The sequence below is a fragment of the Nerophis ophidion genome, linkage group LG28 (genome assembly GCF_033978795.1).
Source record: "Nerophis ophidion isolate RoL-2023_Sa linkage group LG28, RoL_Noph_v1.0, whole genome shotgun sequence".
Lineage (NCBI taxonomy): Eukaryota > Metazoa > Chordata > Actinopteri > Syngnathiformes > Syngnathidae > Nerophis > Nerophis ophidion.
Window position 1 is genome coordinate 4,748,324 of NC_084638.1, and position 27,946 is coordinate 4,776,269.

Below are 27,946 nucleotides of genomic sequence, written 5' to 3' on the forward strand. Positions count from 1 at the left end.
GTCTACTGACAGATATAAGTAAGAACTTGGGTGAATAATGTCAAGTCACTATACCGGTATGTTTTAGCACTTTCATGGCGAGTCTACTGACAGATAAAAGTGGGAACTTGGGTGAATAATGTAAAGTCACTACACCGGAATGTTTTAGTGCTTTCATGGCGAGTCTACTGACAGATATAAGTAAGAACTTGGGCTACAGCAGTGTCACACCGGCAGTCAAAGGTCTCAGGATAAAGGTTCGACTTTTTGCCAGTGGCATTATTTATTAGATTAGCAGCGTCTTCTCTCTGTTATCTTTGTTGTAGCCGTGTAGCGTGCAAGGACGGGAGTGGAAGAAGTGTCAAAAGATGGCGCTAACTGTTCCAATGACTTTCAGACTAGTATAAATAATATAAACTCCCCACACCGGTTTGTTTTAGCGCTTTCATGGCGAGTCTACTGACAGATATAAGTAAGAACTTGGGTGAATAATGTAAGGTCACTACACCGGTATGTTTTAGTGCTTTCATGGCGAGTCTACTGACAAATATAAGTAAGAACTTGGGTGAATAATGTAAACTCTCTACACCGGTATGTTTTAGTGCTTTCATATTCCAATACAGTAATGGAAATGTAAACTTTTACCATATCAAAGTTAAATTAAAAAAACAATAATAAAAAGATAAAATATAGTCTGTCTGGGGGTTTTGGTGGTAGCGGGGGTGTTTACTTTAGCGTCCCGGAAGAGTTAGTGCTGCAAGGGATTCTGGGTGTTTGTCCTGTTGTGTTTATGTTGTGGAAATGTGGTATTTCAGTTGTTAATAACTGAAATACCAAATTTCCTCAAATGGTCAACCATAGTGTTTTTTACCTTTTTTGAGCCAAGGCACTTTTTTTTTCATTAAAAAAAAAAAAAAAAAAAGGAGGCACACCACCCGCAGCTAAGATAGTCACCAGTAGCCCCTGTGACCCGAGAGGGACAAGCGGTAGAAAAATGGATGGAGGGATGATTATCCGCGGTCCTCTCCAAGGTTCCTCATTGTCCCATTGGGTTGAGTTTTTCCTTGCCATGATGTGGGATCTGAACTGAGGATGTCGTGTTGGCTTGTGCAGCCCTTTGAGACACTTGTGATTTAGGGCTATATAAATAAACTTTGATTGATTGATTGATTGATTGATTGATTTCCTCTTTTGTCACACCTTTGAGGATCATAGGGTTGGGATTTCGGTCGGTCCTACGATGAGATGGCGACTTGTCCGGGGTGTACCCTGCCTTCCACCCGGATGCAGCTAAAATAGGCTCCAGCAGCTCCCGCGACCCCGAGAGGGACAAGCGGTAGCAAATGGATGGATGGATGGATGTCTGTCATGATTATTATCATCATTATCGCGGTATTGTTGAAAATACTCAAAAATTAATCATGCACACACCAGAAATCTTTTAACCAAGTTGTATTCTTTTTTTTTTTTTTTAAATAACTACAGTATTTTTTGGAGTACAATCCTTTCGTTTTCTCAAAAATCGCGTTCCATACAGATTTGTTTTAAGTATGTATGTATAAATTCTGGGTGTGCTTACCCACCTCGAAGCAATTTTATCTGGTACATGGTGTAATAATAAATGTGACAAGTACATAACTTGCAGTCCATACATAATCTCCTTATATGTGGACTGCAATTTGACGCCTGTTCAATCAATGACACTAGCAAGCACAGGTAAGCAAGCAACACCAAATATCTTGTCTTCGCAGTCTATTCAATTGAATATAGGTTGAAAAGGATTTGCCAATCATTTTATTCTGTTTTTATTTACCATTTACCCAACGTGCCAACTTCACTGGTCTTGGGGTTTGTAACAAAAATGCAAGTATACCCTTTCAAATGCAATAAACTTGCATTTCTCGCAAATTCTAACACGGTAATTGAAATGTAAACTTTTACCATATCCAAGTTAAATAAAACAAACAAATAATGAAATATAAAATATAGTCTGTCTTCCACGATTATCATCATTATCGCGGTATTGTTGAAAAGACTCAAAAAGTACTCATGCACACACCAATAATCTTTTAACCAAGTTGTATTCTTTAAAAAAAAAATAACTATAGTATTTTTTTGGACTACATTGCGTACTTACAATCCTTTCGTTTTCTCAAAAAAAACGCGCTCTTTACCCAAGGTGCGCCTAATATACTTATTAATTCTGGTTGTGCTTACCGACCTCGAACCAATTTTATCTGGTACATGGTGTAATAATAAATGTGACCAGTACATAACTTGCAGTCCATACATAATCTCCTTATAGGTGGACTGCAATTTGACGCCTGTTCAATAAATGACGCTGGCAAGCACAGGTAAGCAAGCAACACCAAATATCTTCTCTTCGCAGTCTATTCAATTGAATATAAGTTGAAAAGGATTTGCAAATCATTGTATTCTGTTTTTATTTACCATTTACCCAGCATGCAAACTTCACTGGTCTTGGGGTTTGTAACAAAAATGCAAGTATACCCTTTCAAATGCAATAAACTTGCATTTCTCGCAAATTCTAACACGGTAATTGAAATGTAAACTTTTACCATATCCAAGTTAAATAAAACAAACAAATAATAAAATATAAAATATCGTCTGTCTTCCACGATTATCATCATTATCGCGGTATTGTTGAAAAGACTCAAAAAGTACTCATGCACACACCAATAATCTTTTAACCAAGTTGTATTCTTTAAAAAAAAAATAACTATAGTATTTTTTTGGACTACATTGCGTACTTACAATCCTTTCGTTTTCTCAAAAAAAAACGCGCTCTTTACCCAAGGTGCGCCTAATATACTTATTAATTCTGGTTGTGCTTACCGACCTCGAAGCCATTTTATCTGGTAAACGGTGTAATAAGTGTGACCAGTACATAACTTGCAGTCCATACATAATCTCCTTATAGGTGGACTGCAATTTGACGCCTGTTCAATAAATGACGCTGGCAAGCACAGGTAAGCAAGCAACACCAAATAGCTTGTCTTCGCAGTCTATTCAATTGAATATAGGTTGAAAAGGATTTGCAAATCATTTTATTCTGTTTTTATTTACCATTTACCCAGCATGCCAACTTCACTGGTCTTGGGGTTTGTAACAAAAATGCAAGTATACCCTTTCAAATGCAATAAACTTGCATTTCTCGCAAATTCTAACACGGTAATTGAAATGTAAACTTTTACCATATCCAAGTTAAATAAAACAAACAAATAATAAAATATAAAATATAGTCTGTCTTCCACGATTATCATCATTATCGCGGTATTGTTGAAAAGACTCAAAAAGTACTCATGCACACACCAATAATCTTTTAACCAAGTTGTATTCTTTTAAAAAAAAATAACTATAGTATTTTTTTGGACTACATTGCGTACTTACAATCCTTTCGTTTTCTCAAAAAAAACGCGCTCTTTACCCAAGGTGCGCCTAATATACTTATTAATTCTGGTTGTGCTTACCGACCTCGAACCAATTTTATCTGGTACGTGGTGTAATAATAAATGTGACCAGTACATAACTTGCAGTCCATACATAATCTCCTTATAGGTGGACTGCAATTTGACGCCTGTTCAATAAATGACGCTAGCAAGCACAGGTAAGCAAGCAACACCAAATATATTGTGTTTGCAGTCCATTCAATTGAATAAGAGTTGAAAAGGATTTGCAAATCATTGTATTCTGTTTTTATTTACCATTTACCCAATGTGCCAACTTCACTGGTCTTGGGGTTTGTAACAAAAATGAAAGTATACCCTTTCAAATGCAATAAACTTGCATTTCTCGCATATTCTAACACGGCAATTGAGATTTAAACTTTTACATATCCAAGTTAAATAAAACAAACAAATAATGAAATATAAAATATAGTCTGTCTTCCACGATTATCATCATTATCGCGGTATTGTTGAAAATACTCAAAAAGTACTCATGCACACACCAAAAATCTTTTAACCAAGTTGTATTCTTTAAAAAAAAAATAACTATAGTATTTTTTTGGATTACATTGCGTACTTACAATCCTTTCGTTTTCTCAAAAAAAAACGCGCTCTTTACCCAAGGTGCGCCTAATATACTTATTAATTCTGGTTGTGCTTACCGACCTCGAACCAATTTTATCTGGTACATGGTGTAATAATAAATGTGACCAGTACATAACTTGCAGTCCATACATAATCTCCTTATAGGTGGACTGCAATTTGACGCCTGTTCAATAAATGACGCTGGCAAGCACAGGTAAGCAAGCAACACCAAATATTTTGTCATCGCAGTCTATTCAATTGAATATAAGTTGAAACGGATTTGCAAATCCTTGTATTCTGTTTTTATTTACCATTTACCCAATGTGCCAACTTCACTGGTCTTGGGGTTTGTAACAAAAATGAAAGTATACCCTTTCAAATGCAATAAACTTGCATTTCTCGCATATTTTAATACGGTAATTGAGATTTAAACTTTTACATATCCAAGTTAAATAAAACAAACAAATAATGAAATATAAAATATAGTCTGTCTTCCACGATTATCATCATTATCGCGGTATTGTTGAAAATACTCAAAAAGTACTCATGCACACACCAAAAATCTTTTAACCAAGTTGTATTCTTATTTTTTTTAAATAACTACAGTATTTTTTTTGGACTAAAATCCTTACATTTTCTCAAAAATGGCGCTCTATACAGATTTGTTTTAACTATGTATGTATAAATTCTGGGTGTGCTTACCGACCTCGAAGCAATTTTATATGGTACACGATGTAATAATACAGTAAGTGTGACCAGTACATAACTTGCAGTCCATACATAATCTCCTTATGTGTGGACTGCCAATTCAATAAATGACGCTAGCAAGAACAGGTAGGCAAGCAACACCAAATATCTCGTCTTCGCAGTCTATTTATTTGACATCTTCCACCCAACTCTCTCCTTTGAGTCACACATTAAAAGCGTTACTAGAACGGCCTTCTTTCATCTCCGCAATATCGCTAAAATTCGCTCCATTCTGTCCACTAAAGACGCTGAGATCATTATCCATGCGTTTGTTACGTCTCGCCTCGACTACTGTAACGTATTATTTTCGGGTCTCCCCATGTCTAGCATTAAAAGATTACAGTTGGTACAAAATGTGGCTGCTAGACTTTTGACAAGAACAAGAAAGTTTGATCACATTACGCCTGTACTGTATATACCTTTATATACATATATACATACATATATACCTATACTGTATATACCTTTATATACATATATACATACATATATACCTGTACTGTATATACCTTTATATACATATATACATACATATATACCTATACTGTATATACCTTTATATACATATATACATACATATATACCTATACTGTATATACCTTTATATACATATATACATACATATATACCTGTACTGGCTCACCTGCACTGGCTTCCTGTGCACTTAAGATGTGACTTTAAGGTTTTACTACTTACGTATAAAATACTACACGGTCTAGCTCCATCCTATCTTGCCGATTGTATTGTACCATATGTCCCGGCAAGAAATCTGCGTTCAAAGGACTCCGGCTTGTTAGTGATTCCCAAAGCCCAAAAAGAGTCTGCGGGCTATAGAGCGTTTTCCGTTCGGGCTCCAGTACTCTGGAATGCCCTCCCGGTAACAGTTCGAGATGCTACCTCAGTAGAAGCATTTAAGTCTCACCTTAAAACTCATTTGTATACTCTAGCCTTTAAATAGACTCCCTTTTTAGACCAGTTGATCTGCCGTTTCTTTTCTTTTTCTTCTATGTCCCACTCTCCCTTGTGGAGGGGGTCCGGTCCGATCCGGTGGCCATGTACTGCTTGCCTGTGTATCGGCTAGGGACATCTCTGCGATGCTGATCCGCCTCCGCTTAGGATGGTTTCCTGCTGGCTCCCCTGTGAACGGGACTCTCACTGCTGTGTTGGATCCGCTTTGGACTGGACTCTCGCGACTGTGTTGGATCCATTATGGATTGAATCTTTCACAGTATCATGTTAGACCCGCTCGACATCCATTGCTTTCCTCCTCTCCAAGGTTCTCATAGTCATCATTGTCACCGATGTCCCACTGGGTGTGAGTTTTCCTTGCCCTTATGTGGGCCTACCGAGGATGTCGTGGTGGTTTGTGCAGCCCTTTGAGACACTAGTGATTTAGGGCTCTATAAGTAAACATTGATTGATTGATTGATATTCAATTGAATATAGGTTGAAAAGGATTTGCAAATCATTGTATTCTGTTTTTATTTACCATTTACCCAACATGCCAACTTTACTGGTTTTGGGGTTCGCAGAAATGTAGTCATGACCTGTATCAGCACTATTCAGTTCTACACACACAGTCCGACAGGCACGTAATCCTGGCTAAAACTGTCAAAACAGAACCACAAAAAGTCTCTACCAGTCAAAACAAACTTACTCGGTACACGTGAAAGCGGGCCAGGAAGGGGAAAGACTTTTTCAGCTTGTCAAAGCGTCGCATCCTGAATTCCTCGGTCCTTTACGAGCCGAAAAAAAATGTGCTCAGATGCAAATCCTCGTCATCCCAAGTCTTCGGCGGCAGAGCCGGGGGAAAAGCATTCTGACGTTCCCAGCGTCTGAGGGACTGCGCACGCCGACTCCCAGAGTCCAGATACCAGATATGCTGCCTCGGACCCAAAAAACACAATCCTGTGGGGAAATTCTCCGACATTCCATGGCAGGCCAATCCCTCGGGGACTCCGGTCTATGGCCTCATGTCGGCAAGACTGCGAGAAGAGCATGCAGTCCTCGGAAAAAAGTGGAAAGATCCCGCAGAGTCCGTTAGAGCGAGAGTCCCACTCCAACCATGTGTTCCCCCCACGCAGCAATGAGCCGGGGATCCAAACTTTGCAGAAGTTAAAATGAATCACTCCTCCCTCCCTCTTCAGCTCTCAGACTCCCCCTTTCTCTGAACACACGTCTTCTTGTATTTCTGCCCTTCTTGAGACATCAACAAGGAAAAGTACCGTCCATATGAGGACCGGTGAACAAGTTAGGAACGAAATCATGGTCCCGATACAGAAAACCGTAGAGCCAAATAATAGAGTCCGTGAACATTGCTCCAAAGTCAGGATTTTTTTGTTGATTTAAAGGCCTGCTAAAACCCACTAATACCGACCACGCAGTCTGATAGTTTATACATCAATGATGAAATATTAACATTGCAACACATGCCGATACGTCCGGTTTAGTTGACTAAATTGCGATTTTAAATTTCCCGCGAGGTATCCTGTTGAAAACGTCGCGGAATGACGACGCGTGCTTGTGACGTTATTGGTTGCAGCGGACATTTTATCCCAGCACCACTCAGGGCTAAAAGTCATCTGCTCTACTCGCATAATTACACGGTATTTTGGACATCTGTGTTGCTGAATCTTTTGCAATGTGTTCAATTAATAATGGAGACGTCAAAGAAGAATGCTGTTGGTGGAAAGCGGTGGATTGCAGCTGCCTTTAGCAACCAAAACACAGCCGGTGTTTGTTTGTTTGTTGTGAAGCTTTAATATGGAACAGAGCGGTCAAGCGTAGTGGGTAGAGCGGCCGTGCCAGAAACCTGAGGGTTGCAGGTTCGATTCCCACCTATTGACATCAAAGTCGCTGCCGTTGTGTCCTTGGGCAGGACACTTCACCCTTTGCCCCCGGTGCCGCTCACACTGGTGAATGAATGATTGGTGGTGGTCGGAGGGGCCGTAGGCGCAAACTGGCAGCCACGCTTCAGTCAGTCCACCCCAGGGCAGCTGTGGCTACTGATGTAGCTTACCACCACCAGGTGTGAATGAATGATGGGTTCTCACTTCTCTGTGAGCGCTTTGAGTACATAACAATAGAAAAAGCGCGATATGATAATAATAATAATAATAGATTTTATTTGTAAAAAGCACTTTACGTTGAGCAAACAACCTCAAAGTGCCACAGTGTAAAAAATAGTAATAATAAAAATAAATAAAATATAAAACTAGAAACAGCCCAAGGGCTACAACCAGCATGCATGGCTACAGAAAGGCTTTTTTAAAAAGATGGGTTTTTAAGCCTTTTTAAAAAGCATCCACAGTCTGTGGTGCCCTCAGGTGGTCAGGGAGAGCATTTCACAGACTGGGAGCAGCGGAGCAGAAAGCCCTGTCTCCCATTGTTCGAAGCTTTGTCCGTGGAGGTTGGAGGAGGTTATCCTGTATGGAGCGGAGGTGTCCTGTGGAGGATTTGGGGGTGAGCAGTTCCTTGAGGTAGAGGGGGGCATTTCCATGGAGGCACTGGTGAAATATAAATCTAATCAATTATTATTATTATTATTATTATTATTATTATTATTATCAAGCGAACATGTTTCTCTACCACATGTCAACCGGCAGCTTTCGGTGAGAAAATTGTGATATTAAGTCGGAGACATGAGCGGAGCTTGCGTCCTCCTGCAGAAGCTGTCAAAAAGGCAGCTGTGACTTTCTTGGCTCCTCCATATAGCGTCCCTCAGAGACATTGGCGGTCATTGCAGCCCTCCGACTTTCAGGTATGACTTTGTAATTTCACTAAAACACTAGTGACACAACAAGCAGATAAGGGATTTTCCAGAATTATCCTAGTAAATGTGTCTAATAACATCTGAATCGCTCCCACTGGCGTCGACCTTTTTTTTTTATTTTCTAGTGCTTCACTCTAACTTTCCTCATCCACAAATCTTTCATCCTAGCTCAAATTAATGGGGAAATCCTCGCTTTCTTGGTCCGAATCGCTCTTGCTGCTGGTGGCTATGATTATAAACAATGTTCAGATGTGAGGAGCCCTACAACCCGTGACATCACGCGCACATCGTCTGCTACTTCCGGTACAGGCAAGGCTTTTTTATTAGCAACCAAAAGTTGCAAACTTTACCGTCGATGTTCTCTACTAAATCCTTTCAGCAAAAATATGGCAATATTGTGAAATGATCAAGTATGACACATAGAATGGACCTGCTGTCCCCGTTTAAATAAGAACATCTCATTTCAGTAGGCCTTTAATGTGCATACAAAAGTAAACAATATGTGCTAAAACAAGATGACAGCTAAAGAAAGACTTCCCTATTCATCTCCGGAAAAAAAAAACGTCAGGTGAACAGCTGATTTTACGACTTCCTGACGTAAGACAACCCGCGTCCCATATGTGTGTCACAACGGGGTCGCATCTTTATGCGGGGTTGTTCTCCCAGGATGCAGAACTCTGGACGACAGCGTGAGGTAGGAGATGATTTATTTATCTGAAATCATCAACCTCAAAAAATAACAGGCAAACATCAAAAGCGCAGGAAACGTAGAAACAAAACATGGACTACGGACATGAAAACTCACAAGCTGAGGCATGAACAAACAAAACTGACTTGGACACGGCATGAAGCGAACAATGACTCCAGCCCGACTGACTGGCAAAGACAGGCTTAAATAACGCCTCTGATTACACCAGAGGCAGGTGAAAACAGTAAGTAGCCATGGCAACCGAACCAAACTCTGGTGTCACGAACGGGAACTAAAGGAGTCCAAAACTAACAAAAAATACAAAAACGTGATCCGGACCACGGATCATGACAGTGTGATCGTAGGATGAACTAACACACTATGGTGGCCATTAACAGTTAGCTTCTACAGCTGTGTTGCCCAAATTGCGGCACAGGGGCCATCTGTAGTCCGTGAATCGTTTGTCATCGGTCTTAAGCACATTACAAAAAAACGAAAAAAATAGAGATCTCATTTGCACCTCTGGTGGTGAAATCTATCAAAATTAGGCTGGTCCCAAAAAGGAGGGATTTTTTTCAAACAGAGTGTGTGTCGGTTTTAAAAGTACTCCCCCTCTGGCCGACATATGTAATAACAAGTGTGTGTAAGAAATTGAAATGTGTCCTCTTTGGGCCGAAATGCATTTAAAAAAAAAATATATAAATATATATATAAAAATATATTATATATATATGTATATATATATATGTATATATATATATATGTATATATATACATATATATATGTATATATGTATATATATACATATATATATATGTATACACACACACATATATGTATACATATATATACCCATATATATATACATATATATATATACACATATACAGTATATATATACATAAATATATATATATATATATATATATATATATATATATATATATATACATATATATATACATATATATATACATACATACACATATATATACATACATATATACATACACATATATATACATACATATATACATACACATATATATATATATATATATACATACATATATACATACATATATACACACATATATACACATACATACATATATACATATATATACATACATATATGTATACATATATATACATATATATATATACACATATATATACATATATATATACACACGTATATATACATATATATACATATATACACATATATATATACATATATATACATATATATATATACACACGTATATATATACACATATATATATATACATATATATACATATACACACACACACACACACACACACACACACACACACACACATATATATATATATATATATATATATATATATATATATATATATATATATGGCCCTGCGATGAGGTGGCGACTTGTCCAGGTTGTACCCGCCTCCCGCCCAAATGCACCTGAGATAGGCTCCAGTGACCCCCCGTGACCCCAAAAAGCGACAAGCGGTAGAAAATGGATATATGTATATATATGTTTGTATTAGAGCCATACTGTAATAACTTGAAATAAATAATGAAGATTAAAAACCAATTACAAACAAAAAATTCCCAAACATTTTTTTTTTTACTAAAAGCAGTCTTTTTCTCACAATGTGTCAACTACTTTCCTATAAATTTGGGAATCATTTCTCATATTATTTCTGTTTCTGTAAAAATTACAATATTTTCTCATAAAATAATCACTTTTTTAATGTCAAATTATTATTTTTGAATGCAAAATGGTGAAATTTGTCAAATAAAATTTTGACTTTTATCACGTTTTTGTTGTTCTTGTAAATATGACATTTTTTGAGTAAAATTCTGACTTTTGTCACAATTCTGCCAAGCAAAATTTCAAATATCATTATAATATAGTCAACATTTTATAGTTTTCTTATAAAATTGTGAATTTCCGAGTAAAATCTCGACTCTTTTCATAAAATTGTCACGCCCATTGGGTTCATGTTTTGCTTTGGTCATGTTCGGTTTGGTTCTTGTTCCTGCACTTCCTTGTTTTTCTTATTTCCATGGCAACTCATTAGTTTCCAACTTGTCTCCATGTCACGCCCCTGTCCGATCATAATATTTTATTAGAACGTATCAAAACACGAATTGGTGTGTCAGACTTAGCCCTGTCTTGGTTTAACTCTTATCTTACTGATAGGATGCAGTGTGTCTCCCATAACAATGTGACCTCGGACTACGTTAAGGTAACGTGTGGAGTTCCCCAGGGTTCGGTCCTTGGCCCTGCACTCTTCAGCATCTACATGCTGCCGCTGGGTGACATCCTACGCAAGTACGGTATTAGCTTTCACTGTTATGCTGATGACACCCAACTCTACATGCCCCTAAAGCTGACCAACACGCCGGATTGTAGTCAGCTGGAGGCGTGTCTTAATGAAATTAAACAATGGATGTCCGCTAACTTTTTGCAGCTCAACGCCAAAAAAACGGAAATGCTGATTATCGGTCCTGCTAGACACCGAACTCTATTTAATAATACAACTTTAACATTTGACAACCAAACAATTAAACAAGGCGACACGGTAAAGAATCTGGGTATTATCTTCGACCCAACTCTCTCCTTTGAGGCACACATTAAAAGCGTTACTAAAACGGCCTTCTTTCATCTCCGTAATATCGCTAAAATTCGCTCCATTCTGTCCACTAAAGACGCTGAGATCATTATCCATGCGTTTGTTACGTCTCGCCTCGATTACTGTAACGTATTATTTTCGGGTGTCCCCATGTCTAGCATTAAAAGATTACAGTTGGTACAAAATGCGGCTGCTAGACTTTTGACAAGAACAAGAAAGTTTGATCACATTACGCCTGTACTGTATATACCTTTATATACATATATACATACATATATACCTATACTGTATATACCTTTATATACATATATACAAACATATATACCTATACTGTATATACCTTTATATACATATATACATACATATATACCTATACTGTATATACCTTTATATACATATATACATACATATATACCTATACTGTATATACCTTTATATACATATATACATACATATATACCTATACTGTATATACCTTTATATACATATATACATACATATATACCTATACTGTATATACCTTTATATACATATATACATACATATATACCTATACTGGCTCGCCTGCACTGGCTTCCTGTGCACTTAAGATGTGACTTTAAGGTTTTACTACTTACGTATAAAATACTACACGGTCTAGCTCCATCCTATCTTGCCGATTGTATTGTACCATATGTCCCGGCAAGAAATCTGCCTTCAAAGGACTCCGGCTTGTTAGTGATTCCCAAAGCCCAAAAAAAGTCTGCGGGCTATAGAGCGTTTTCCGTTCGGGCTCCAGTACTCTGGAATGCCCTCCCGGTAACAGTTCGAGATGCCACCTCAGTAGAAGCATTTAAGTCTCACCTTAAAACTCATTTGTATACTCTAGCCTTTAAATAGACTCCCTTTTTAGACCAGTTGATCTGCTGTTTCTTTTCTTTTTCTTCTATGTCCCACTCTCCCTTGTGGAGGGGGTCCGGTCCGATCCGGTGGCCATGTACTGATCGCCTGTGTATCGGCTGGGGACATCTCTGCGCTGCTGATCCGCCTCCGCTTGGGATGGTTTCCTGCTGGCTCCGCTGTGAACGGGACTCTCGCTGCTGTGTTGGATCCGCTTTGGACTGGACTCTAGCGACTGTGTTGGATCCATTGTGGATTGAACTTTCACAGTATCATGTTAGACCCGCTCGACATCCATTGCTTTCCTCCTCTCTAAGGTTCTCATAGTCATCATTGTCACCGATGTCCCACTGGGTGTGAGTTTTCCTTGCCCTTATGTGGGCCTACCGAGGATGTCGTGGTGGTTTGTGCAGCCCTTTGAGACACTAGCGATTTAGGGCTATATAAGTAAACATTGATTGATTGATTGAACTCCTTTCATGCCATGCCATACTGTTTCCCTCCTACTCATATCGAGTTTTTAGTTTTGTCATGTCACAGTATGTTTAGTTTTGTTTTTGTCTATAGTCATGCCATTGTGCTAGTTTGGTTTTCAGGAGCCAAGTGTTTGTACCTCCTTGTGAGCGCCCTTTTGTTTGCCTTTTTGTAGTTTACTAGAGTATTAAATAAAAATGTACTTACATTCACGTCTGGCTCGTGCCAATTTTCCTTTGCGTTGGAAAAACAAACTATCCCATAGTCCAAGTCCTGACAAAAATGGCCAAAATGTTAAGCTTTTCTTGTAGAATTGCGACTGTTATAGAGTAAAATTCCAACTTTTATCATAACATTGCATAAAATGTTCAGTTCTTCTTGTAAAATTTTTTACTTGCGTTGAGTAAAATTACGTTTTTTATTATAATACTGCCAAAATTCTACTTGTTTTACTAGTGAAATTGTGACCTTTTTCTTCTGAAATTCCAACTCATTTTTCACTACAATCTTTTTTATATTTGCATAGTTTGTATATATTATTAATGTTGTTAATACAAAACTTTATATATCTAGAAAGGGTGGTCCTAAAGAGGTTGGCTTTTTTCGGAGGTCTCAAGAAGGTAAGAAATACAAGTGTGTGCGTGCGTGTGTGTGTGTGTGTGTGTGTGTGTGTGTGTGTGGCTACTGTCTGTTTGCTTTTCCATCCTTCTATCCAGCGTGGGGCTAAAAATAGACGTGGCTTCTCCTTTGTTCAATTACCCTCCAGTCATCCGGACAGCACAAACTTCAGATGTTCAGCCAGTTCGAGTCTCTGTTTCTTTTTTTTTTTTTAAACATTACGGAGGAGACCAAATGAGCCATTAATTTCATGATAATAAATAATAAAACTGTATTTTTCGGACCGGATTAAAAGGCGCACTGCCGATGAGCGGGTCTATTCGGGTCCATATTCATTCAAAACTCTGACTGCCTCCCTCGATCCTCGACCCCTGGCTTTGGACACGGACCTCAGTTCGGCTCTCTCCAGCCTCACGGACCTCCCGCTTGGATCACGGATCTATGAGCCTGCCTTGCCCCTTGTGGACTTGCCTCTCGCTCAACACTCGTGGTAACACTCCGCAAGTAATTCCCACACATAGTCACACACCCTTGGATTTTTGTCACACTCCATTCCCTTGTTTATTAAAGGCCTACTGAAAGCCACTACTAGCGACCACGCAGTCTGATAGTTTATATATCAATGATGAAATATTAACATTGCAACACATGCCAATACGGCCGGTTTAGTTTACTAAATGGCAATTGAAAACGTCGCGGTATGATGATGCGTGCGCGTGATGTCATGGATTGCAGCAGACATGTTGTTCCAGTCCGATCCCAGCTATAAGTAGCCTGCTTTAATCGCATAATTACACAGTATTCTGGACATCTGTGTTGCTGAATCTTTTGCAATTTGTTCAAGTAATAATGGAGACGTCAAAGAAGAAAGCTGTAGGTGGGAAGCGGTGTATTGCGGCCGCCTTTGGGAACACAAACACAGCCGGTGTTTCCTTGTTTACATTCCCGAAAGATGAGGGTGAAGCTTTACTATGGAACAGAGCGTTCCCGACTACATGTCAAACGGCAGGTTTCGGTGAGAAAATTGTGGTAATAAGTCAGCTCTTACTGTAAACATGAGCGGATAGCTTGCATCGTTATTCGTGCACCTGTCAAAGAGGCAGCTGCGGAATCTCTTGCCTCCTCCGACCGGCCGCCCCCGAACGTGGGATGCTTCCACCGTGGAGGAAGAGGAAAAAAAACTCAGCCTGGCCCCAACGGCTGCCTTCGCTTCGCCTCGTTGAGAAACGTGGCTTCCCTCAGAGACACTGGCGGTCACCACACCCGTGGCCACACCCCTCCGACTTTCAGGTACCATATAATCTCACTAAAACACTAGTAACACAAAAAGCAGATAAGGTATTTTCCAGAATTATCCTAGTAAATGTGTCTAATAACAACCGAATCGCTCCCACTGCCGTCTTTTTTTTTTCTAGTCCTTCACTCTAACTTTCCTCATCCACAAATCTTTCATCCTCGCTCAAATTAATGGGGAAATCATCGCTTTCTCGGTCTGAATTGCTCTCGCTGCTGGTGGCCATGATTGTAAACAATGTTCAGATGTGAGGAGCTCCACAACCCGTGACGTCACGCGCACATCGTCTGCTACTTCCGGTACAAGCAAAGCTTTTTTATTAGCGACCAAAAGTTGCGAACTTTATCGTCGATGTTCTCTACTAAATCCTTTCAGCAAAAATATGGCAATATGGCGAAATGATCAAGTATGACACATAGAATGGACCTGCTATCCCCGTTTAAATAAGAAAATCTCATTTCAGTAGGCCTTTAATATTATTATTGTTTATTATATATATATATATATATATGTTGATATATATATAATAAATCATAGAGTTCAACTACGCCCCCTTGTGGTCTGTGCCGTCTACTCCCTCCTGTGCATAATACTTTTAGTAGTAAGTGAGCAAACAACGGCTCCCTTTTCTGTCTACACACCGTCTCTGCTTGTCAGTACTCTGTGATTGTGCGCTGCCGAACATGCTCCTCGGAAAATGATGCTAATCTTGGGCTTTAGAATATCCTGCAGCACCTCAACCAATGCTTGACTGACACAATTATCTTGTTTTGACCGATTCTCAGACAATAAATCCCGCCCGTTCGTGCGGTGGCGGTTTGCATAAACCCGCACCGCGTCAAACAGAGGTGTTTCTTATGACATTGTGCCGTGTTGTGTACGTCCAGGATTTTTTTTCCCCCTCGCCCAGTTCTTCCGCCCACCCTTCTCCTCTCAAGTCAGGCAGTGTAGTGTGGAAGCGATGCACGGGTGCAGAGAGGACAGAGGCTTCGTGGTATTCGGCCCCGGAGGAGCATTTGATCCCGAGCCAAAGGGTCACATTCAACTGCAGGACGGAGAGCTTGTTTCCTGTGATGCAATCGCGCCCCTCAAAAACACACACACACACACCACTGCCCCACCCCCTTTTTACCCACTTCCTCCTTTTCCTATACAAAACCCAAAACCGGTGAAGTCGGCACATTAGGTAAATGGTAAATAAAAACCGAACACAATGACTTGCAAATCCTTTCCAACTGATATTCAATTGAATGGACTGAAAAGACAAGATTTTTAATGTTCAAACTCTTTTACTATGAAGCCACGCTGTTGTAACACGTGACTTGGCATTGTCTTGCGAAAATAAGCAGGGGCGTCCATGATAAAGATAAGATACTTAACTTTCGAACTTTGTTATTTTTTTTGCAAATATTAGCTATTTTGGAATTAGATGCCTGCGACAAGTTTCAAAAGAAGCTGGCACGAGTGGCAAAAAAGACTGAGAAAGTGGAGGAACGCTCATCAAACACTTATTTGCCACATCCCGGGCTAATTGGGAACAGGTGGGTGCCATGATTGGGTATAAAAGCAGCTTCCATGAAATGCTGGCTCGCCACTTTGTGAACAAATGCGTGAGCAAATTGTCCAACAGTTTAAGAACAACATTTCTCAACGAGCTATTGCAGGGAATTTAGGGATTTCAACATCTACGGTCCGTAATATCATCAAAAGGTTCAGAGAATCTGGAGAAATCACTGCTGAAAACCAACGTTATTTGCCCGTGATCTTCGATCCATCAGGCGGTACTGCATCAAAAACCGACATCAGTGTGTAAAGGACATCACCACATGGGCTCAGGAACACTTCAGAAAACCACTGTGAGTAACTACAGTTTGCCACTACATCTGTAAGTGCAAGTTAAAACTCTACTATGCAAAGCGAATGTCAAGGTTGTTGTTGACGAACCCCCAAGATGCAGAGGAGGAGGCAGGCATGGAGTAAGAAAACATGATTTCATTTAAAATACTAGAACTAAAAGGTACAAACAAAAAGCGCGCACGTGGGCGGATAACAAACAAAAAGAGCTATGGACAAACAAAACCGGAAGCAGGGAACAAAAGCCAGTAAGCTAGAAATAGCTTTCAAAATATAAGTTACCACTACGCTGCAAAGGTACGACAAGCGCAACAAGAAGTGACATCGACAATCCACGACACGACAGGTAGCAACGACACAAGAGGGACAGCGTGGTGCAGTGGGAGATTGGCCGTGCGCAACCCGAGGGTCCCTTGTTCAATCCCCACCTAGTACCAACCTCGTCACGTCTGTTTTGTCCTGAGCAAGACACTTCGCCCTTGCTCCTGATGGGTGCTGGTTAGCGCCTTGCATGGCAGCTCCCTCCATCAGTGTGTGAATGTGTGTGTGAATGGGTAAATGTGGAAGTAGTGTCAAAGCGCTTTGAGTACCTTGAAGGTAGAAAAGCGCTATACAAGTGCAACCCATTTATCATTTAAGAGCAACATCGACATGACAATAATCCAACAACTGACTCAAGACAAAGCAGGTACAAATAGGAGCGGGCTGATTGACAACAGGTGTGGCCAGGTGTCAATCAGCCGCTGCTGAGGGAAAACAGCACACAGGGAGACAAACAGGAAGCTGAACCAAAATAAGAGGGCTGACAGGAACTGAGGACAGGAAATACTAAACACACACAGAGGAAAAACTAAAACACAAACAAACTGTCAGTGGCAGGCCTGACAGCGAAAGTCATTTATCAACAACACCCAGGAACGCCGTCGGCTTCGCTGGGCCCGAGCTCATCTAAGATGGACTAATGCAAAGTGGAAAAGTGTTCTGTGGTCTGACGAGTCCACATTTCAAATTGTTTTTGGAAACTGTGGCTGTCGTGTCCTCCGGGCCGAATAGGAAAAGAACCATCCGGTTGTTTTAGGCGCAAACTTTAAAAGTCAGCATCTGTGAAAGTATGAGGGTGTATTAGTGCCCAAGGCATGGGTAACTCACACATCTGTGAAGGCACCATTAATGCTGAAAGGTACATACAGGTTTTGGAGCAACATATGTTGTCATCCAAGCAAGGTTATCATGGACGCCCCTGCTTATTTCAGCAAGACAATGCCAAGCTACGAGTTACAACAGCGTGGTTTCGTAGTAGAAACATTTTAACATTAAAAATCTTGTCTTTTCAGTCTATTCAATTGAATATAAGTTGAAAAGGATTTGCAAATCATTGCATTCTGTTTTTATTTACCATTTAAACAACGAGCCAACTTCACTGGTGTTGTGTTTTGTACATGGAGAAGATTTCATTTTGAACAAACTCATGGAGAAGAAACGCAAGATGATTTCTCATGAACATAAAAATAGTTATATTTACAGTGCACGAGTTACAAAAAAAAACAACTAGAAAATTGATGGTTGTGGATGACCAGCCGTCCCACGGAAACCAAAATGCAAGTGTACTATCATAAAAAAAGAAGAAAAAGCTATTACTATTTTTGGAAAATATTTTCCGGGCTTTAAAATGTACTGGTATTTAAGCCACACCCACCAATTTTTGTGAAAAAAAAATTTAGTTTTACATATTTTAGCCGCTCCGGACTATAAGCCGCAGATACACACCCGTACGAGAAATATTTACATACCACAACTGTTTACAAAGGGTGACTGTAACAAGGCAGTAAAATGGTTTTTCAAACAAAACAGAAGTCATCGTCATGGACCCACTAACTGTGGAAGCTCGCTCCAATCCACTAAACCGACTCAATAACTCCACAGTGACGTTTTGGTGAATTTTCGTAAGTTACGGCCTGCACAGTGGCCTTGTGGTTAGAGTGTCCGTCCTGAGATCAGTAGGTCGTGAGTTCAAACCCCGGCCGAGTCATACCAAAGACTATAAAAATGGGACCCGTTACCTCCCTGCTTGGTACTCAGCATCAAGGGTTGGAATTGGGGGTTAAATCACTGACTGATTCCCGAGCGTGGCTACTGCTGCTGCTCACTGCTCCCCTCACCTCCCAAGAGGTGGGACAACGGGATTGGTCACATGCAGAGGGTAATTTCACCATAGTGTGTGTGTGTGACTATCATTGGTACTTTAACTTTAATAATACGAACACAGGCACTTGTAAACGTGCTAGCATATTTGCTAATTGTGGAGGGAGCCTGCAGGAGCAAAGGTCACCGCCTCTGTCTATGGTGCTGAGGACCAGCACCATAAGATAGGTTTAGGACATGGGCTGACGGCGAGACACAGCTGCAGGCAGCTGATTAGATTTTACGGGTGGTTCGTGTTGATCTGATCATCTGTTGTCTTTAACAGTAAGCGGCCGGGAGCAGGAGAGAAGAGAGGATACGGACGTGACTGAAAAGTCACGTTCTGCGGAAAAAATAGACTTTGTTCAACTTTGCATGCCTGGATCCTGTTAAGTGTCGGTCAGTGGGATCGCTAGGAACCCCCTTCCACACCAATACTAACAACACGAAATTGATTATATTATTGTAGCTGAGATAGGCGCCAGCGCCCCCCGTGACCCCAAAAGGGAATAAGCGGTGGGAAATGGATGGATGGATGGACAATAGCACGTACAAATATGCATGAAAACCCACACGGGACGGTTTAGTAAGTGTGAATTGTTTTAGTTATATGTAGTTGCCTATAGTGATGAATGAAGAATCTGATGGAGCCAAAACTCTATGGACATATACTTCCGGTTCAAGGAACGAAGCAGGAAATGCATTTTCCACCCTCTTTTCAGCACCTATGTCGGTGTTCTATGGCAGTGTTTTTCAACCTTTTTTCAGCCAAGGCACACTTTTTTTGCATTGAAAAAATGCGGAGGCACGCTACTAGCAGAAATTATAAAAACAAAAACAAGTTAATAGTAAATAGTTGTTGTCGCAATTGTTGGATATTAACTTAAACCATAACCAAGCATGCATCACTATAGCTCTTGTCTCAAAGTAGGTGTACTGTCACCACCTGTCACATCACACCCTGACTTATTTAGAGTTTTTTTTGCTGTTTTTCTGTATGTACTGTTTTAGTTCTTGTCTTGCGCTCCTATTTTGGTGGCTTTTTCTCTTTTTGTTTTGGTATTTTCCTGTAGCAGTTTCATGTCTACCTTTAAGCGATATTTCCCGCGTCTACTTGGTTTTAGCGATCATGAATATTTCACTTGTTTCTCTCCGTCTTTGTGGGGACATTGTACAATGTCTTTTCTCTACAGTAAGTTTTTGCTGTTGTCCAGCATTCTGTTTTTATTTACTTTGCGGCCAGTTTGGTTCTGCATAGCCTTCCCTAAGCGTCAATGCCTTTTCTTAGGGGCACTCGCCTTTTGTTTATTTTTGGTTTAAGCATTAGAAACCTTTTTTTTACCTGCACACTGCCTTCCTCTGTTTCCGACATCTACAAAGCAATTATCTACCGGCTGCCACCTACTGATACGGAAGAGTATTACATGGTTACTCTACCGAGCTCTGGACAGCACAGACACTCAACAACAACACATCCTTTGCGGACTATAATTACTGGTTTGCAAAAAAATATTTTTAACCCAAATAGGTGAAATTGGATAATCTCACTAGTGGTTGAAAAACACTGTTCTATGGAAACCATTCGTTGAAAACAAAACAGTGTGACTGATTGCGAAGAAAAATCCATAAATTAGCCGCAGGGTTCAAAGCAGGGGGAAAAAGTAGCGCCTTATAGCTGGAAAATACCGTACTCTTTGAAAGTGTTAATCATAACGAAGTATTTCTTTGCAAAGACGAATCAAATGTGTTCATCTCTTGGATTGTATCGGACCTCTTGTGTTCCTATTGATATTTATTTAATCGTTATGCCTAATTTTTCACTTTGCTCCCACGCCACAGTAAGTTTTTGCTGTCGTCCAGCATTCGGTTTTTGTTTACTTTGCGGCCAGTTCAGTTTTAGTTTCGTTCTGCTTAGCCTTCCCTAAATTTAAATGCCTTTTCTTAGGGGCACTCACCTTTTGTTTATTTTTGGTTAAGCATTAGATACCTTTTTTTACCTGCACACTGCCTTCCTCTGTTTCCGGCACCTCCAAAGCAATTATCTACCGGCTGCCACCTACTGATACGGAAGAGTATTACATGGTTACTCTACCGAGCTCTGGACAGCACAGACACTCAACAACAACACATCCTTTGCGGACTATAATTACTGGTTTGCAAAAAAATATTTTTAACCCAAATAGGTGAAATTGGATAATCTCACTAGTGGTTGAAAAACACTGTTCTATGGAAACCATTCGTTGAAAACAAAACAGTGTGACTGACAGCGAAGAAAAATCCATAAATTAGCCGCAGGGTTCAAAGCAGGGGGAAAAAGTAGCGCCTTATAGCTGGAAAATACCGTACTCTTTGAAAGTGTTAATCATAACGAAGTATTTCTTTGCAAAGACGAATCAAATGTGTTCATCTCTTGGATTGTATCGGACCTCTTGAGTTCCTATTGATATTTATTTAATTGTTATGCCTAATTTTTCACTTTGCTCCCACGCCACAGTAAGTTTTTGCTGTCGTCCAGCATTCTGTTTTTGTTTACTTTGCGGCCAGTTCAGTTTTAGTTTTGTTCTGCTTAAGCGTCAATGCCTTTTCTTAGGGGCACTTACCTTTTGTTTATTTTTGCTTTAGGCATTATATACCTTTTTTACCTACACCATGCCTCCCGCTGTTTCCGACATCTACAAAGCATTTATCTACCGGCTGCCACCTACTGATACGAAAGAGTATTACACGGTTACTCTGCCCGGCTCTGGACAGCACCGACATTTAACAAAAACACATCATTTGCAGACTATAATTACTGGTTTGCAAAAAAATATTTTTAATGCAAAAAGGTAAAACTAGATAAACTCCCGAAGCACACCAGACTGTGGTAGAAAAACACTGTTCTATGGAAACCATTTGTTGAAAACAAAACAGTGTGACTGACAGCGAAGAAAAATCCATAAATTAGCCGCAGGGTTCAAAGCAGGGGGAAAAAGTAGCGCCTTATAGCTGGAAAATACCGTACTCTTTGAAAGTGTTAATCATAACGAAGTATTTCTTTGCAAAGACGAATCAAATGTGTTCATCTCTTGGATTGTATCGGACCTCTTGAATTCCTATTGATATTTATTTAATCGTTATGCCTAATGTTTCACTTTGCTCCCACGCCACAGTAAGTTTTTGCCGTCGTCCAGCATTCGGTTTTTGTTTACTTTGCGGCCAGTTCAGTTTTAGTTTCGTTCTGCTTAGCCTTCCCTAAATTTAAATGCCTTTTCTTAGGGGCACTCGCCTTTTGTTTATTTTTGGTTTAAGCATTAGAAACCTTTTTTTTTACCTGCACACTGCCTTCCTCTGTTTCCGACATCTACAAAGCAATTATCTACCGGCTGCCACCTACTGATACGGAAGAGTATTACATGGTTACTCTACCGAGCTCTGGACAGCACAGACACTCAACAACAACAACACATCCTTTGCGGACTATAATTACTGGTTTGCAAAAAAATATTTTTAACCCAATTAGGTGAAATTGGATAATCTCACTAGTGGTTGAAAAACACTGTTCTATGGAAACCATTCGTTGAAAACAAAACAGTGTGACTGACAGCGAAGAAAAATTCATAAATTAGCCGCAGGGTTCAAAGCAGGGGGAAAAAGTAGCGCCTTATAGCTGGAAAATACCGTACTCTTTGAAAGTGTTAATCATAACGAAGTATTTCTTTGCAAAGACGAATCAAATGTGTTCATCTCTTGGATTGTATCGGACCTCTTGAGTTCCTATTGATATTTATTTAATCGTTATGCCTAATGTTTCACTTTGCTCCCACGCCACAGTAAGTTTTTGCCGTCGTCCAGCATTCGGTTTTTGTTTACTTTGCGGCCAGTTCAGTTTTAGTTTCGTTCTGCTTAGCCTTCCCTAAATTTAAATGCCTTTTCTTAGGGGCACTCACCTTTTGTTTATTTTTGGTTAAGCATTAGATACCTTTTTTTACCTGCACACTGCCTTCCTCTGTTTCCGACATCTACAAAGCAATTATCTACCGGCTGCCACCTACTGATACGGAAGAGTATTACATGGTTACTCTACCGAGCTCTGGACAGCACAGACACTCAACAACAACACATCCTTTGCGGACTATAATTACTGGTTTGCAAAAAAATATTTTTAACCCAAATAGGTGAAATTGGATAATCACATTAGTGGTTGAAAAACACTGTTCTATGGAAACCATTTGTTGAAAACAAAACAGTGTGACTGACAGCGAAGAAAAATCCATAAATTAGCCGCAGGGTTCAAAGCAGGGGGAAAAAGTAGCGCCTTATAGCTGGAAAATACCGTACTCTTTGAAAGTGTTAATCATAACGAAGTATTTCTTTGCAAAGACGAATGAAATGTGTTCATCTCTTGGATTGTATCGGACCTCTTGTGTTCCTATTGATATTTATTTAATCGTTATGCCTAATTTTTCACTTTGCTCCCACGCCACAGTAAGTTTTTGCCGTCGTCCAGCATTCGGTTTTTGTTTACTTTGCGGCCAGTTCAGTTTTAGTTTCGTTCTGCTTAGCCTTCCCTAAATTTAAATGCCTTTTCTTAGGGGCACTCACCTTTTGTTTATTTTTGGTTAAGCATTAGAAACCTTGTTTTTACCTGCACACTGCCTTCCTCTGTTTCCGACATCTACAAAGCAATTATCTACCGGCTGCCACCTACTGATACGGAAGAGTATTACATGGTTACTCTACCGAGCTCTGGACAGCACAGACACTCAACAATAACACATCCTTTGCGGACTATAATTACTGGTTTGCAAAAAAATATTTTTAACCCAAATAGGTGAAATTGGATAATCTCACTAGTGGTTGAAAAACACTGTTCTATGGAAACCATTTGTTGAAAACAAAACAGTGTGACTGACAGCGAAGAAAAATCCATAAATTAGCCGCAGGGTTCAAAGCAGGGGGAAAAAGTAGCGCCTTATAGCTGGAAAATACCGTACTCTTTGAAAGTGTTAATCATAACGAAGTATTTCTTTGCAAAGACGAATCGAATGTGTTCATCTCTTGGATTGTATCGGACCTCTTGTGTTCCTATTGATATTTATTTAATCGTTATGCCTGATGTTTCACTTTGCTCCCACGCCACAGTAAGTTTTTGCCGTCGTCCAGCATTCGGTTTTTGTTTACTTTGCGGCCAGTTCAGTTTTAGTTTCGTTCTGCTTAGCCTTCCCTAAATTTAAATGCCTTTTCTTAGGGGCACTCACCTTTTGTTTATTTTTGGTTAAGCATTAGATACCTTTTTTTTACCTGCACACTGCCTTCCTCTGTTTCCGACATCTACAAAGCAATTATCTACCGGCTGCCACCTACTGATACGGAAGAGTATTACATGGTTACTCTACCGAGCTCTGGACAGCAAAGACACTCAACAACAACAACACATCCTTTGCGGACTATAATTACTGGTTTGCAAAAAAATATTTTTAACCCAAATAGGTGAAATTGGATAATCTCACTAGTGGTTGAAAAACACTGTTCTATGGAAACCATTCGTTGAAAACAAAACAGTGTGACTGACAGCGAAGAAAAATCCATAAATTAGCCGCAGGGTTCAAAGCAGGGGGAAAAAGTAGCGCCTTATAGCTGGAAAATACCGTACTCTTTGAAAGTGTTAATCATAACAAAGTATTTCTTTGCAAAGACGAATCAAATGTGTTCATCTCTTGGATTGTATCGGACCTCTTGTGTTCCTATTGATATTTATTTAATCGTTATGCCTAATGTTTCACTTTGCTCCCACGCCACAGTAAGTTTTTGCCGTCGTCCAGCATTCGGTTTTTGTTTACTTTGCGGCCAGTTCAGTTTTAGTTTCGTTCTGCTTAAGCGTCAATGCCTTTTCTTAGGGGCACTCACCTTTTGTTTATTTTTGCTTTAGGGATTATATACCTTTTTTACCTACACCATGCCTCCCGCTGTTTCCGACATCTACAAAGCATTTATCTACCGGCTGCCACCTACTGATACGAAAGAGTATTACACGGTTACTCTGCCCGGCTCTGGACAGCACCGACATTTAACAAAAACACATCATTTGCAGACTATAATTACTGGTTTGCAAAAAAACATTTTTAATGCAAAAAGGTAAAACTAGATAAACTCCCGAAGCACACCAGACTGTGGTAGAAAAACACTGTTCTATGGAAACCATTTGTTGAAAACAAAACATTGTGGCTGCCAGTGAAGAAAAATCCCTAAATCAGCCGCAGGGTTCAAAGCAGGGGGAAAAAGTACGGGATTAGAGTTTGAAAGTGTTAATTATAAAGTATTTATTTGTAAAAACTAATCAAATGTGTTCGTCTCTTGGATTGTACCTGACCTCCTGTGTTCCTATTGATGTTTACTTCTTCGTCATCCCTAATTTTCCACTCTGCTCCCAAGTTTCTCGATCTCCCCAGGGTCTAACCCCCCTTGCATTTTCTTCTCTATTTGGAGCTGCCTTTTATTTCCTGCCACTAATCCTCCAAAAGTGTTCTCTCTCTCTCTCTTTCCCACTTGGCTGACCATAAACAAACCCTTAACCAGCTGTTTTTAGAAGCAGATCGCGCTTTCAATCAGTCTGCTTGTTTTTTTAACCCTGAGGAATTGCTCTGTTTTTACAGATTCACTCTTTGGCTGTGTTCATACGTACAGTCCTGGTCAAAAGTTGACATGAACTTGTAAAGAACATGATGTCGTGGCTGTCTTGAGTTTCCAATCATTTCTACAACTGTTATTTTCTTGTGATAAGGTGATTGGAGAGTCATTTTTTGTTTCATCTGACATCACATGGACAAAGATAAGACCTTCTGGAGGAAAGTTCTGTGGTCAGATGAAACAAAAATTCGCTGCAGGTCCACAGGCCACGCCACCCCTCCACAGTGACATATTCCATTTCCTGCATATAGTCGTGGTCAAAAGTTGACATACACTTAAGAAGGACACGATGTCTTGAGTTTACAATAATTTCTACATCACATGGACGAAGATAAGACCTTCTGGAGGAAAGTTCCGTGGTACCGTATTTCCCGGCCCATAGGGCACACCGGAATGGTCTATTTTCGATATTTTTCATATATCAGGCACACATTTTAGCAGTATATAAGGCGCAAAAGACGGAGCTAATTGTTTTATTGACATTCAGACTTTACTTAAATCTTTAACGGAGCAGCATCTCTTCATCCAGAAACAACAACGGCCGGAAAAAACGTCCGATTGGAACTCTCTAATAATTAAAGTACTTGGGTGAATAATGTACAGTCACAACACCGGTATGTTTTAGCGAAATGTTTTAGGTGAAACAAAAATTGAGGTGTTGGGCCATAATATGAGGAGAAAAGGTGAGGCCTTCAATCCCTAGAACACCAGACCTACCGTCAAGCATGGTGGTGGTAGTATTATACTCTGGGCCTGTTTTGCTGCCAATGGAACTGGGTGCTTTACAGAGAGTAAATGGGAAAATGAAAAAAGGAGGATTACCTCCAAATTCTTCAAGACAACCTAAAATCATCAGCACAGAGGTTGGGTCTTGGGCGCAGTTGGGGGTTCCAACAGGAAGATGACCCCAAAAGTGGTAAAGGAATGGCTAAATCAGGCTACAATTAAGGATTTGGACTTGCCTTCCCAAAGTCCTGACTTCTGAAGAAAAAAAAATTTAGATGTTTGGCCACAATACCCAGCAATATGTTTGGAGGAGAAAAGGTGAGGCCTTCAATCCCAGGAACACTATGCCTACCGTCAAGCAAGGTGGTGGTAGTATTATGCTCTGGGCCTGTTTTGCTGCCAATGGAACTGGGTGCTTTACAGAGAGTAAATGGAACAATGAAAAAAGGAGGATTACCTCCAAATTCTTCAGGACAACCTAAAATCATCAGCACAGAGGTTGGGTCTTGGGCGCAGTTGGGGGTTCCAACAGGAAGATGACCCCAAAAGTGGTAAAGGAATGGCTAAATCAGGCTAGAATTAAGGATTTGGACTTGAACTTGCCCAACGTCCTGACTTCTGAAGAAAAAAAAAATAAGATGTTTGGCCACAATACCCAGCAATATGTTTGGAGGAGAAAAGGTGAGGCCTTCAATCCCAGGAACACTATGCCTACCGTCAAGCATGGTGGTGGTAGTATTATGATCTGGGCCTGTTTTGCTGCCAATGGAACTGGGTGCTTTACAGAGAGTAAATGGGACAATGAAAAAAGGAGGATTACCTCCAAATTCTTCAGGACAACCTAAAATCATCAGCCCGGAGGTTGGGTCTTGGGTGCAGTTGGGGGTTCCAACAGGAAGATGACCCCAAAAGTGGTAAAGGAATGGCTAAATCAGGCTACAATTAAGGATTTGGACTTGCCTTCCCAAAGTCCTGACTTCTGAAGAAAAAAAAATTAAGATGTTTGGCCACAATACCCAGCAATATGTTTGGAGGATAAAACGGGAGGCCTTTAATCCCAGGAACACCATACCTACCGTCAAGCATGGTGGTGGTAGTATTATGATCTGGGCCTGTTTTGCTGCCAATGGAACTGGGTGCTTTACAGAGAGTAAATGGGACAATGAAAAAAGGAGGATTACCTCCAAATTCTTCAGGACAACCTAAAATCATCAGCCCGGAGGTTGGGTCTTGGGTGCAGTTGGGGGTTCCAACAGGAAGATGACCCCAAAAGTGGTAAAGGAATGGCTAAATCAGGCTAGAATTAAGGATTTGGACTTGCCTTCCCAAAGTCCTGACTTCTGAAGAAAAAAAAATTTAGATGTTTGGCCACAATACCC

At 40.1% G+C, this 27,946-nt stretch overlaps 1 protein-coding gene across 4 annotated transcripts in view; it reads right to left on the reverse strand.

The window, feature by feature from the left end:
- Positions 1 to 27,946, reverse strand: part of tnk2b (tyrosine kinase, non-receptor, 2b) — a 194,768-nt gene that overhangs the window by 85,291 nt on the left and 81,531 nt on the right. Inside the window, exon 1 of one of the 4 annotated variants that reach the window (XM_061890340.1) lies at positions 6,436 to 6,889. The exons of the other annotated variants lie outside the window; for them this stretch is intronic. Within the exon in view, the coding sequence (XP_061746324.1) occupies positions 6,436 to 6,498 (63 nt within the window). The 5' untranslated portion in view covers positions 6,499 to 6,889. Of the gene's footprint in view, positions 1 to 6,435; positions 6,890 to 27,946 lie in introns of those variants that run through there. 4 annotated transcript variants of the gene reach the window in all.